The sequence below is a fragment of the Kryptolebias marmoratus genome, linkage group LG10, assembly GCF_001649575.2.
Source record: "Kryptolebias marmoratus isolate JLee-2015 linkage group LG10, ASM164957v2, whole genome shotgun sequence".
Classification (NCBI taxonomy): domain Eukaryota; kingdom Metazoa; phylum Chordata; class Actinopteri; order Cyprinodontiformes; family Rivulidae; genus Kryptolebias; species Kryptolebias marmoratus.
This window is the reverse complement of record NC_051439.1, coordinates 11,792,593-11,805,628: the sequence shown is the minus strand read 5'-3', so window position 1 is coordinate 11,805,628 and position 13,036 is coordinate 11,792,593. Positions and strand designations below refer to the sequence as shown.

The 13,036-nt window shown below is 40.1% G+C and overlaps 1 protein-coding gene across 1 annotated transcript; it reads right to left on the bottom strand.

Moving 5' to 3' along the window:
* Positions 1–687: 687 nt before the first annotated feature.
* Positions 688–3,770, bottom strand: sox11a (SRY-box transcription factor 11a). Its single transcript, XM_017418978.3, has one exon. It carries the CDS (start codon positions 3,602–3,604, stop codon positions 2,480–2,482), a length of 1,125 nt encoding a protein of 374 aa, XP_017274467.1. The 5' UTR covers positions 3,605–3,770; the 3' UTR covers positions 688–2,479.
* Positions 3,771–13,036: the final 9,266 nt, after the last annotated feature.

The window sequence follows — 13,036 nt, the reverse complement described above, 5'->3', positions numbered from 1 at the left end:
ACAAAAATAAAACTTTTAGCCGTTTTTACTTCTTAAGATTTATTTACTTAATTTGCGTGTCCTTTTTTACACATTTACTGGTGCTGGAAAATTCCCTTTAAATTGAACTTCAATGTTTGAATCTGATTTCTCCAAAAGAATCCCCACTTGTTTCCACAGATTTAACCTGATGTGCTTTTAAAAACGCCCGTATCGATTGCATTTAGACATGTTTTTGTTTTCCCCCAGCTGTGTTCGTACAAATCTTCGGGCTTTTCCTCGCTTTATGAGCAGAGTGCTAGTTTTCTGAATGAAAGCCAGACAGACAGACTGAGAGCTCCCACATGCTGAGTGCAGCAGCTCCTGTTTCCAGCTCTGTTTCCAAGGGGATCAGCCAGACAGCCAATCACAGCGCTGGCCGCCTGCAAGCGGGCAATTCAATTTCTTAAAGACGCAGCGTGCAGTTTCTCAGCATTGTGAAAGCCAAAAAAAAGAAGAACAGAGAACAGTAAAGCACCTCAGCACTGCAGTTGAAAAGTTTTCCTTTTTCTTTCTTTTTATTAAATGTGAATTCACATGGTAGTTTGAGCCCATTCATTAGGAGTATCCGCCTACATACAAAATAGGCATCATTCTGTTATCACATTGTTTTCAAACGCAAGAAATAACACATCTGTGTACAAATATTCACAAACTGAAAGGACAGTCGACGGTGGTAGGTACTTATTTATTAAAAAGATGAGTCAAAGACAGATTCACACCTGGAATGTGAAGTCACTACTGCCTAGAACTTCCAACAAAATGTCTCGGCATATAATTAGGCTATATTCCAAAACCTTTTTAATCAAACAAACTTCATATGTAAGACCCACATAAAAATAAACAATATCTGCTTTTTTTTTAAGTGCAAGAAATAAAAAATACAGGTTTGTGGTAAATGTCTTAAAAAAACAAGGCAGTCTTCAGTTTCAAAATAAAGTTTCATTTCATGAAACAGGACTATGGAATGTTCTTTTTTGCTTGCTTGTTACATCTAAAGCCAGGCCACCACTGTATCAGACTTTGCCCTTTTTTTTAAAACAGAACTTTATTTTCCCTAAAGATTTCATACATGCCCATTTATTGTGATCTTACGTTGTCAAATAGCATCCATATTCTAATACCAATCTGTTTGAAATAGAACGCATCACACTGCGAGGCCATATTACGTTGTTTTGTATCAGTTCCAGCTGATTTGTTTCTTTTCCTGCCCGGACAGGCTTCAGCATCATAACATGAAATGATGTTGACAGTGCACGAGTCTGTTTTTCCCATCACTTGCTACAATTGTTGATGGTCTGTATCTTAAGAGTATATATTGCACAAAAAATGAGAGAAAAAAAAGAGAGGGGGGAAAAACAGTATGTGCCATAAAAAATACCAAAAAATCCAGTTTCACACCTGCGATCGGGACCCATCCACATATCACGAGTATGATATACATAAACTCCTAACTTTACTATATTACAATACATATACAATCTTGAAACTAGTTCCAGCTCTGAGGTATGTGTTCCCCCATGATGCCATTGTATCGTCTACAAATACTCAACAAATCTGCTCTACAACTGTACAAAAAAACCTATAAATCACAAGGCATTTTTGATGCAAGTCTTAATTTAACTTAATCCTTAAAACCAGGACTCCCTTGCATGCTAAAAAACAAATGATAAAGGGAAGAAGTGCCTGAAAACTCACTGAAAGCACAGTAAGAACATTCCCTTTTTGTTTAACTGTACAAAAATATGCCTGAAAATATCTTACTTTTCTTTTAAAAAGATGAGGTCTGTTATGTATCAAAATGTTTCCTCCACACCTGTAACTCTGCAGAGGTTTAGGCTGCTATTTTTTTTTTCCAAACCAGGAGGTAAACGGAATCAGTTACAAAAAGAAAAAAAAGAAAAAGAAAAAAAAGAAGGAAAAAAGAAATCAAACATTTTTGCGGCATTTAAAAATTACATAAACAGTTGTAAAGTAGCATCCTGAACAATTGTCAGTTCACAGATTTTTTTTTTCTTTGAGACAGTCCACAGTCCGAGTTCAGCTCCCTGCAGTTTGTTTTTGTTTGTTTGTTTGTTTTTAAGAGGATAAGATGCATAGAAGTTCTTATTTTTCCCTTTGTGGTCTGAAAGTTGGAACAGTAAATGCAGACCTGTGAGGGGGGGAAATCCAAAAAACCCTGTCATGCTGTCAGATTTAAAAAAAAAAAAGTCTGCAGACTTCACTTTTTTTTCTCTGCTACCAGCTTCATAAGCATCTCATTCCTCAAACCTCACCTCGGCTCACGGTCCTCCTCCTCCTCTTCCTCGTCCAGGACCCGACAGAAAACCCACAAGAGGCAGGACTATAGGGGCAATTTGACCGGGACACATACAATTTCACAACTCCCTTCTCTGTCATTACAAGAGGAAAACTGCTTCTTTATTTGTTTTTATTTGTTTATTTGTTTTGTTTTGTTTTTTCAGTATGTGAAGACCAAGTCGGAAAAGTTCGCCTCCAGCCAGTCTCCGGCAATCATCTCGCTGAGTTCTGGCGTGCAGTAGTCTGGGAATTCAAAGTGGGAGCCCAGGCTGCCCTCGCTGAAAGAGTCCAGGTCCTTATCCACAAGAGACAGGGAGAGGTTTCCTGAATTAGCGTTGCCCAGCTCCGAGCCTGGAGCGCTCGGAGCGAAATTCAAACTAAAGTCAAACAGCAAATCGTCCGCGTCCTCCCCGGATGAGGAGCTGCTGCTGCTGCTGCTGGAGGAGGAGGAGGAAGAGGAGGAGGAGGAGGAGGAGGACGTGGAGACCGACCGGGAGGATGCTGGTGAGACGGAAGCAGCGTGCAGCGCGCCCTGCTTGGACATGTGTTTGAGGTTGTAAAACAGTCTGTTGTTGCTCCGCACCTCCTCGTACATGCTCGCCCCCTCGGACTCAGCCGAGGAGCTCAAAGTTGGGCTCGCGGGAACTTTGGCCACGCCGTACGGCCTCAGGCGCTCCTCCTCCCCGGCTTTAATCCCCATCCTGTACTCCTCCTCGTAGTCGTCGTCGTCCTCCTCGTCCGAGAGCTCACTTTTCACAGTCTTGGCAACTTTGAAGCCGGGAAACACGCAGTCCTCCGCGTAGCCGTGAGAGGTCTTGGAGCCGCTCTTGGTCTTGATCTTGGAGCACTTCTTGCTGGGGGCCTTGGCCATTTTGGCGCACTTCTCCGGCGACGGCGCGGACGACTTGGAAGGGTCGAGCTTTGGTTTTTTCTTGGGTCTGTACTTGTAGTCGGGGTAGTCGGCCATGTGTTTTAGCCGCAGCCGCTCGGCCTCTCTGATGAACGGGATCTTCTCGCTGTCCTTCAGCATCTTCCACCGCTTCCCCAGGCGCTTGGAAATCTCCGCGTTGTGCATGTCCGGCGACTGCTCCATGATCTTTCTCCTCTCGATCTTGGACCAGACCATAAACGCGTTCATGGGTCTCTTGATGTGACCGGTGGCCGTCTTGCACCAGTCCGGGTTTATCGCCACGGGACTGCACGCCATAAATTCACTCTCCTCCGAGTCGGTGGCTTCTCTGGACATGCTCCCATCCGTCTCGCTGGTGTCCGTGTGCTGCACCATTGTCCTCAAGTTACTTTGGTTGCAGTTTCTAACAGCTTTCTTCCTCTTTTTTTTCTCCCCCCCACCTCTCGTTCACGTCCTCTTCTTAATGTGTCTCTCAAGCTCTGCACTCTTTTTCCAGAGTTACAAACTGCCTTCTTAACTAGTTATCAGCTTTTTCATGTCCCCTGCGTCACAGAGCGCTGCCCAATCACGTCCCTTCCACTCCGCCCAGCAGAATCCATCCAAAGACTCCGGTTAACCCTTTTTATTCCTCCCCTCCGTGCTCTCATTGGAGTGGAGGTGGGGATTTGTGATACATAGTGTCTGGGGCAACACGCCGGGCGAGACAAGCATATTAAACACAGCAAGAGCCGCGCGCTCCTGAGAGGCGCACTGAAGCGCGCACAAACCAAACGTTCCTTCTTTTTCTTTAACGCTTTTTTTTCTTCCCCTTCATAAAATGTAAACATTTATTTTTATATGGACAGTTATTGTTTTCCAGATGCATCCGGTTAAAAAAAAAATAATATAGGCTTTTTTTCCCCCTCCCTTAGGTTGAATACTGAAGGTGGCGCTTGGACACTGTTGGAGACGCCTGGTTGCCACTAAATCTTATATTTTTACAGCTAAAAGCAGCTTTAAATGACTACTTTGTTGTTGTTGTTTTTTTTTTGCTTTTCACACATATATTTGTGGAAAAAAAATACTGTCATATATTTTTGTTTAATCTAGTGGGGGGGGTTGTTGTTGTTTTTGTTGTTGTTGTCGTTCCCATGTCTCCCATTTGAATGAGGGAAGTAGGTCAGTAGAGCATTCTGCGTTATGAATCTTGTTTACACCTGCAGCCTCCCGTTACTGATAAAAATAGCACCAGCAAAACAATTATTCCATTCAAGTGATTTATAAGACGCAAATGTGTCGGCGCATAAATAGCAAACGTTTGAAGTAAAAAAACAATAAATACAATCATTTTGAGCAATTTGACTGACTCCTCGTGTGGAACACGCTCGTCCAGAGGGGAGTGTTTGCCTGTGCAGCCGCTGACTGTGCCAATACTGGCAAGGGATAGATGGAGGGCACCCTGCTGAGTTTGCTGTGTCAAGAGGCAGTGCAGTTTCTAGCTGGCGTCTCCTGCTCCACACTCCTCCCCCTGGCTCTGGGGTGGTAGCCAGCAGTGCTATTGGAGGCTGGGGCGATAAGGCGTCCTGATTCTCTCTCTCTCTCTCTCTCTCTCTCTCTCTCTGCTTCGTCCCCTAGAGGGCAATCACTTACCCTTTTGAGACCCTCCCCCCACAAAGCCACCGTATTTTCCCCAGCTGGGGTTTAAGAAGTGTCTCCACTCTCCACTGATACAGAGGGAAGCCAGCTTAGACCGAGGCACAGAGGCAGGACAGTGGGGGAGAAAGAAAAAGAGGCGCACATGGGGGACAGAAGACAAGAAGCAAGGCAAAGGAATCAGTTTGAGGGAGAGAAACGCTGAAAGAAAAAGGGGTCTCCTTTGCCTCTCAGTCCCCTGGAACAGACAAGGGAACCATGTGTGTCTCCCAGGCAGAGATAGAGCTGAAATGCTTTATCATGACCACCCTGTGCTGATTAAGCCTGATCAGATATATGTGTCAGAGCCGGGGGTCTCAAGGGGTCGCTGCGTGCAAATGCATGTCTTAACATCTGAATTCAATTTTTTGTTTGTTTGTTGTTTTTTTTATCATGATGGATTGATCGGCCCAGTGTCTGATTTGATCGTTCCAGACCAAACATGAGTCAAAGAAGCTATTTTAAATGAACTGACCCCATATTTCACAATCATTATTTGAGCTAAAATTTGGTGCGGTAGCTGAGTCATTCACAGCACATACACTGAGCGCTAACAGATCATACAAGAATTCACATAACAATATTTTTAAGATTTAACCAAAATTGCTATAACTTTGTTGCTACTCATCTTAGTTTAAAACTGATGTGAAAGGTGGCAGGTGATATGTGTCCATTAAAAGAATACTAGACCTTTCATTTTACTCTGATTTGCCCAGAAGATATCCTGCTTTATATTAAAACTGATAGCACATATTGATAAGTGACAGTGGTATTGAACCCTTTTATCTATTGAACCACCACCAGCAGCCCCAGATGGCCTTATCTCTTTATTCTCTTCACATGATCATTTCATGTTGACATGAATCATGAGACTGATGAGCATTGGGGTGGCTGTCCTGCTCATTAGCATGGCTCATTATTATCTGGGAATGGGGTGCTGGTGTCATCTATGAAGCCAATGAGTCAACGAAGGGACAGGCTCACGGAAACGGACCAGTATAATTCCCATGCCTTTTGCCCCATCTTGCTCTAACTGCCTCGTTTAGTTACTGAGGCTGTGAGCGGAACGAAGAGGACAGTTGTGGAATACTGGAATTATTTCATTTTCACTCTAGAGACTATCCCAGAATCCAGAGAGTTGCATATCATCGTGTAATTTCCAGTACTCCTTTTAATACCCCAAAGGCAGATGTTTTAATGCTTATTTGCTGATTTTAATGTCAAGGGAAGAGACATTTTATTCTAGAGCAATGAAGTGTTGAATTAAGTGATGGTTTTCATTTATGCACGCTGGAAAAAAAGGGTTTTAGGAGAAACAATTCCCTTTGCATTGCTTATCTAAAAGCCCCCCAAAGCAGCTGCTGCTCTCACAATGGGCCAGTGAAGCGTTAGATCAATACTAACCCCTTGCTAGCGGCTATCTGATGCTCAAAATGCATGCATCCATCTCCTCTGCATAGCCTTGAGACAGGTGTGGACTTCTGGAAGCCACTATCTGATGGCTTCACAATGGGCAAAGAAGAGGTGGGGGGCTTAAAGCATTTGGTGAGGAAACGGGGGTTGTTTTGGTAGCACATGAAAACGCAAATTAGCTTTTCACTTGACAGACACATCCTTAAGTATCTTCTATACTCAGGTTACAATGTTTACTGCCATTCTGTAAAGGGGAGAACTCAGGCCCATATAGTATTGTCACTTTATGGCTAATCTGGTGCTATGCATGGGATTTATATAACAAGTTCCAGCAGCAAGTAATTTAAGACAAATCCACCCGTGTCTTATTCTAAACATGCCCGAAATAATCTCTGTCTAGCGTTTTGTTGGAGGTGAAATCTTATATCAGTTTATGACTCTGAAGATTTATAGTTTGTACATTTTTGCCTGTTACTGAAAACCTGTTTTGTTATCTTAACTTGGGAGATGATACCGAAACAAGCTATGTCAGCTGGCCGAGCATTTGTCTCAAAGGCTGCCTGTAGCTATGGCCTCATTCCTCAAAAGATCACACTGTCCTCCCCTCTCCCTCTCAAGATAAGAAGAACTTTGACAATAAGGAGGATTTTACAGCAGTTTGGAAGTTGTTGTTTCACCGCTTAGGTGTTTGGTGCCTCAAAGGTGATTTTATGCCCCGTTGTTGCTTTACATTCTCAACTCAATGCAAATGTATTTCCAGGGTGTCGCTTTTTTTTTTTTGTTGACCTTCTTGATGTGGCCTCTGTCTCTCAAGGTTCGATGCTTAGCAGATACTTGAGACTGGAGTATCTTGTCGCGAGTGTAAACAGCTGATGTTTGAGAACAGTTCTGAAAATGTTTATCTCAGGCAGACACATAAATACAACCAGAGGCGAAAGTTGATGGTTGCACTTAAAAATTTAAGGAGAGCAACTCCTAGTTTGCATGTTATTACTACTACTACTCATTTTAATACAGTTCAGTTCACTTCATATTTTCTTCTGCCCAATCAAATGTAATAACTTTATATTAGTCCACATTTACTACAGATCATTAACTTTCCTTCAAGTAGCAATTCTTTACTCTTGTACTTTGACTTTACCCACAAATGGTTAAGATTAGAAGTTTAAACACATGTTCAGAAATACAATTTAAAGAAATACTTTGATTAAGACTTTTTTAAATGGCGAGTAGCTATGCATTTTAACATTTATGGGGCATGGTTTCAATTATCTGGCTTGGATTTTACCTGACACAAAACAGGAGTCTGTAGTGAAATATTGTTTTCATTTTTAACTCTGGATTGTGACACCACTGTGTTTTGAAGCTATGGACAGAAGTTTCTGCATGCGTTTTCTTCAGGTTCTAAAGACTGAAGATTTTGCACAGTGTAACATTTAGTTACCATTGATGCCTCAGAGCCAAAATGTCTCAAGTTTGACTTCCTGCTGGGGCCTTTCTGCAAGAAGTTTTGTGTGTTTTCTTCAGGTGTTTCAGTTTCCTCCCACAAGTCCAAAAACTTTCCTGTTAGTGACTCTAAATAGGCCCTAGGGGTGAGTATGAGCATGAATTGTTTGTCTCTATGTGGCCCTGCGATAGGTACCAGCTCCATGTGACTCTAAACAGGCTCTAGTAGGGATTAAAAATGATTGCCTGATTTAATCCAGTTCAGTTCACTCCAAATTTTATTCAGTTCAGTTAAAGTCACATTCAGTACAGTCAAGTTTGTAGTTAGAAAATATCAGTTACCAATATTACCTTTATAACTATTACTATTACAGCGACTACTACTACTAATAATAATAATACTAATAGTAATAATAATAATAATATGGGCTGAATAGTGATGCAGTTATTTAAGACTGTTGCCTCATAGGAAGAAGGTCCTGCTTGTTTGTGATTGTCCAGGGTGTAGCCTGCCTTTTGCTCTTTGACTGCTGCAGACAGTCACCAGACTCCCATTACCCTGAACAAAAACAAGTAGGTATTGAAATGACAATAGGAAGGTTTGCAGTTGGCACCCCATAATGTGTGTTTTAGCCAAATTCTATAACCTTGCTATTTATTTCCTAACCGCACCAAATGCATTTAAGCCAAAATAAAACTATAAACATTCAGTAAATTCAAAAGAGACAAATAATGCTGTGAATGTTGGATAAAGTAGTACTTTGTAACTGAATACTGTGTGGTTATGGGCATTCTCCCACTTAGGAATGTGAGTTTTTCAATTCAGTTATAACCACACTTTAGCCACATTTTACAGGTAACAACTATATGAATTCTGCATAACCACATTAGAGATAGTTTGTTTCTTTCCTTTCTTTTCCTCCCCTTCACAGCACGAACATATCTTGCAAAGTAACGTGGATCCTGAGCAGCCTTAAGAACATGACATCATCTTGGAGCAACTCTGTACAATATGTTCCACAGTAATCATATTGCCGTGTCACTCCCAATGAGCTCTGGCCATTTAAATCCTTTAATTATATACCAGAAGCATTGAGGTGGTGTTTACTGTAAGAGCCCCGCGTACGTAGTTTTATATTGTATATTGTGTCTTGCTTTAATAAACTTGTGTAGAAGAGGAGCCCTCTGGGCACTCACAGCCACTGTAATGAGAGTGTGTTTAGTCTGAGAACTGTGTACGACTAATGCTGATGGATTGTATGGCTGCAGGTCAAGTCTTACTCTCTCACATAACAGAAAGAGCAAGGGGGAAAAAATTGTACACTTGTGTAACATAATGCATGACAAGTCAAGATGAAATTATTTTTACCTTGTTAAAACAAGCCAGATGAAAACCACACAACACTAGAAATAACAAATGGGAACCTTGTTTACAGTTTCTGGCTATTTGGTGCTAGAAGGCTGTAATAATTAATCAGTTTAGCTGCTGTGGTCAAACAAGTAGCTTTAAAGAAATAGCTCTGTTGATAAAGTTTCACTCAAGGACTTAATTTCTAAGAAGTGGAGAGCTTTTCCCTCTGAAGCCATGCGGCTCTCTTTCCCCACCGACCAGCCCAGACTTGACTCCTCACAAGATAAGATAGTGTTGACTACAAGCCAGTGTGTGCACAGACTCGTGTGGGGCCTTTGCCGTGCTTAGTCACAATCATCCACATCCTGTGCTCTGAGGTTTTACTGGTTTATGATGTTTGCGCTGCCAGTTGAATAGTGACAGTTCAAAGCAGCATGACAAATTGAGAATCCATGCCCTGTGGACAAATCTTAGGCAGGATCAGGTTAGGGCTTTAATTAGTGGGTGGATAACCCGGATTTAAACTCAAGAGTTGTTAATTATGGTTTTTATCTCAATATTCTCCTCACGTTAATATGTATTTTATAAGTCATTAATTGTAGTTGTTGATTTCTCATAGTCTATCAATATATATTTTTAATAGGTGCTTTTTTTGCCTCTTGTTTGATTAAGTGTAGAAACTCAAATTTACTTCAGCTGAATTTTATACTTTAACTTAAAAAAACACAATTTAAAGGGATAGGTTTCATCTTTTAAAGTGGAGCTCTGTATAATGTTTATGAACAGTTAATATCTTACTTGATGCTGTTATCTCTGAACAACCTTAGTTTGGAGAAATAGAGTTTAATTCTGACCAGACTGATGAACCAACAGCTAGTCCGAGTGGAGACCAAGACCAAAGTCCTGAAACAACTCTAATCTCATCAAATTCATAGCAGTTTACACTATTTTATAAACTTTTACAGCACTGTTAATTTAGCATTACAAGGTTATTACAGCAGAAATATAATATTTATCCAGAAAGTTTCCCAGGCTGCACTACTAGTGCTACTGCTACTACTATTTGTTTTCCCAAATTACCACAAAATTGTATGTAAATAATTTTTTAAATGTAAAACTGATGGCAATGTAAAGGTTTCTAAACTGCAATAAAAATTTTGAGATTGGAATTTAAATCCACTTTGGTTTTGGCATGTATATAGTTAATGAATAAAAATAGATTGCATTAATGTTGCATAGATTAAAGCTGTTGTATTTTTTGATATTGTTGAGTTTTGTCATAAACCAGCCCTATTATTGTATATCTGTGTGCAAAATTTTACAACTGCTTAAAACACACAAAAAAGTGGGCAGAAGAGCATTAAGACGCGATTACAATTTTATACATGTTACTTGTTTAAAAGAAACAGCATACTGTATTTTTTAATATCCATATTTAGATAAGACAACACGCACTGCCAGTGTGCATTTCACTGCATATATTTAGCAATATGGTATTCTGAGATTCTTCGTATGGGCGTTGGGAGTCATAAAAATTCACACATGCTCTTACCACCTCTCAACTGAAGCATGTTGCCACATCTATGCTTCTTGTTACGTTTAAAAAAATCTTATTTTACAAGATTTTTCAGAGGGTCATTTTTCTTATTATAATTATTATTATTATTTGAGACAAAAAAAAATCACTTTTTTGCTTGAAAACATCTATTTTGCTTTTGATTAAAGGTTACATAAGACTATCTTGTCAAGAGATTATATAAATAATAATCCATGAATGCTTTAGGTTTCTTGTCATCCTGTTGTATCTATTACTTTTGTAATAAGATAATCAAAGGGTTTTTGTCACAACCTCCAAAATAGGTAAAGAAAAACAGCCTCTGAAAAGCAAAAAAAATCAGTCACATCAATCAGGTTTTAACCTTGAAAACAAAAACAAGAAGAAATGGACCCACGGAGAGACAAACACCTGAAGCAAATCCGAGCATTCACTCTTGTTTGAGCAGTGACCAGATAAGATAGCTCAAAGTTATCAGCACGAGATGAATCCCTAGTGGTGTTTCCCCCAGGAGGGGTTTCATCAATGTAGCGGGGGGAGAAAATCAATCTTTCAAACCACATATGGTGACAAATAACCACCTAAAACTGAACTGAAATTAGTTGTACCCCCAACAGTTTTCCTCTGCCAGAAACCAGGAGGTTGGTAAAGGAAAAAAAAAAAAGATCCTACAGCTTCCTGAATAATAACGCACCATATTCATAACAATAAATATGTGGACGAGAACAAAAAATACACATTTCTAAGGTTTTTAGGCTAATTTAGATAATTTTTCACCCAAATCACACAGGCCTTCTGCTCTTTTTTATTGACAGCCACCAAAGACAAAAATGTTTCTGCTCGTGTTTGTGTGTGTGCTTATGTCTCATGAACCAGTGGGTACATTTTAATAAATCTTTCAGAAAGTAATCATTGGATGTTTATATACAACTCATTAACTTCTGGAGTCAACCATATTCAAGATCTGATCAACGTTAGCCAACACAAATGATATTTATACCGAAGATGATCTTAGTTTAAATAGTTTAAAGTGGTGGGTGATATGCCTTCCTTCAAGGAATGTTAGGCCTTTAATTATGAATGGATTTTGACTTGCTGTAAAGACAGAAACAATAAAAAACGTATTGTTTTCAGGTTCAAACTCCTCTCTTACATTTTTATTAAGGTCATTTCAATATCAACTTTTATAAGACTGAATCACAAGTTAACATTTCCTGAATTATATTTATGCTCTGAGTTTATGTCTGTAAAAACGGATAGTGCCACAAAAAGAACTTTAATAGAGTCCTTTGACTTTCTTTGTACTTTGCATTACATATGCACATATAGACTGGTATTTTCCTCAGCATTCCATCCATATCAGAGCCTCAGGATGCCCTCTCCATATACTGACTCACTGTCTTTTCCTTTATGTTTCTTAAGAATATCTAAGACAGGCTTCAGGATAGATTTTCATAAATGTCCTCTTTTGCAAATCCTCCACATCCCTCTGTGTGCTTTGAGAGCTTTCTTTATCTTAACAGTAAAGGTCACCAGAGGAGACTTAGGGATACGGAAAGATGCATGGGAGCCTCGCTCCCACAAATCCATTTATCTATTTATCTAAAAATCAATAACAGAAGGTTTGGTAATGAATGTGTCAAACCGCAGTCCCACTCAGGTGGGGCAAAGCCTGATCAGACTTTGGTCTCTTGGTGAACACGTTAATGATCTGACTTTTAGAAGTTGTGGTCAATACCTGTCAGAATGTCAGTGGTCACAACCTCTCATCCAGCAGCACCTCGATTAGACACTTACTATGTAAAAATGTGTGTATGATTTTCTTTACTGATTATGCTAATCTGAAAAAGAAGCAGGCTTTATCCCTGTTCATGCAATATTAATACAAATCTGATCTCATCAAGACTAAATCTCTCATTAATATTATTATTCCAGTCTCCTGGATTCCTTTTAAACAGACTTCCAGTGTCATTAGAAGAGCTCAGGATTACCAGATGAGACCCGTAAAACAATTCTGTTAATGAACAGGAAGGCAAAGTTTGGAGAAACCATGTTGAGAAGGAATTTAGTCATAAAACTGTGAGCGGATTAGCGTTTCTCTTATTTCCAACATTTCCTCTTTGATACGTTGCTACGCTAATCTCATTATAGGCGTCTGTCAAGCATACGTGACAATTCATTTTAACAAGGTAGAATTTCCTGCCCTCTTGAAATTCACAGGCTCCTTTACAAATGAAAACACATGAGAGGCTCCTCTGGATCAGGCTCCAACTAACAAGGAAAAGAGAAAAAGGTCCAGGGCTTTTGATCATCTCCAGCCAAGACCAACAGAAATAGGTAAAAGGGGAATGTGGGCCTTGCAGTGGTTGAC

Coding starts and splice junctions, on each gene's coding strand:
- sox11a (XM_017418978.3), bottom strand. CDS start 3,604: ATGGTGCAGCACACGGACACCAGCGAGACGGATGGGAGCATGTCCAGA.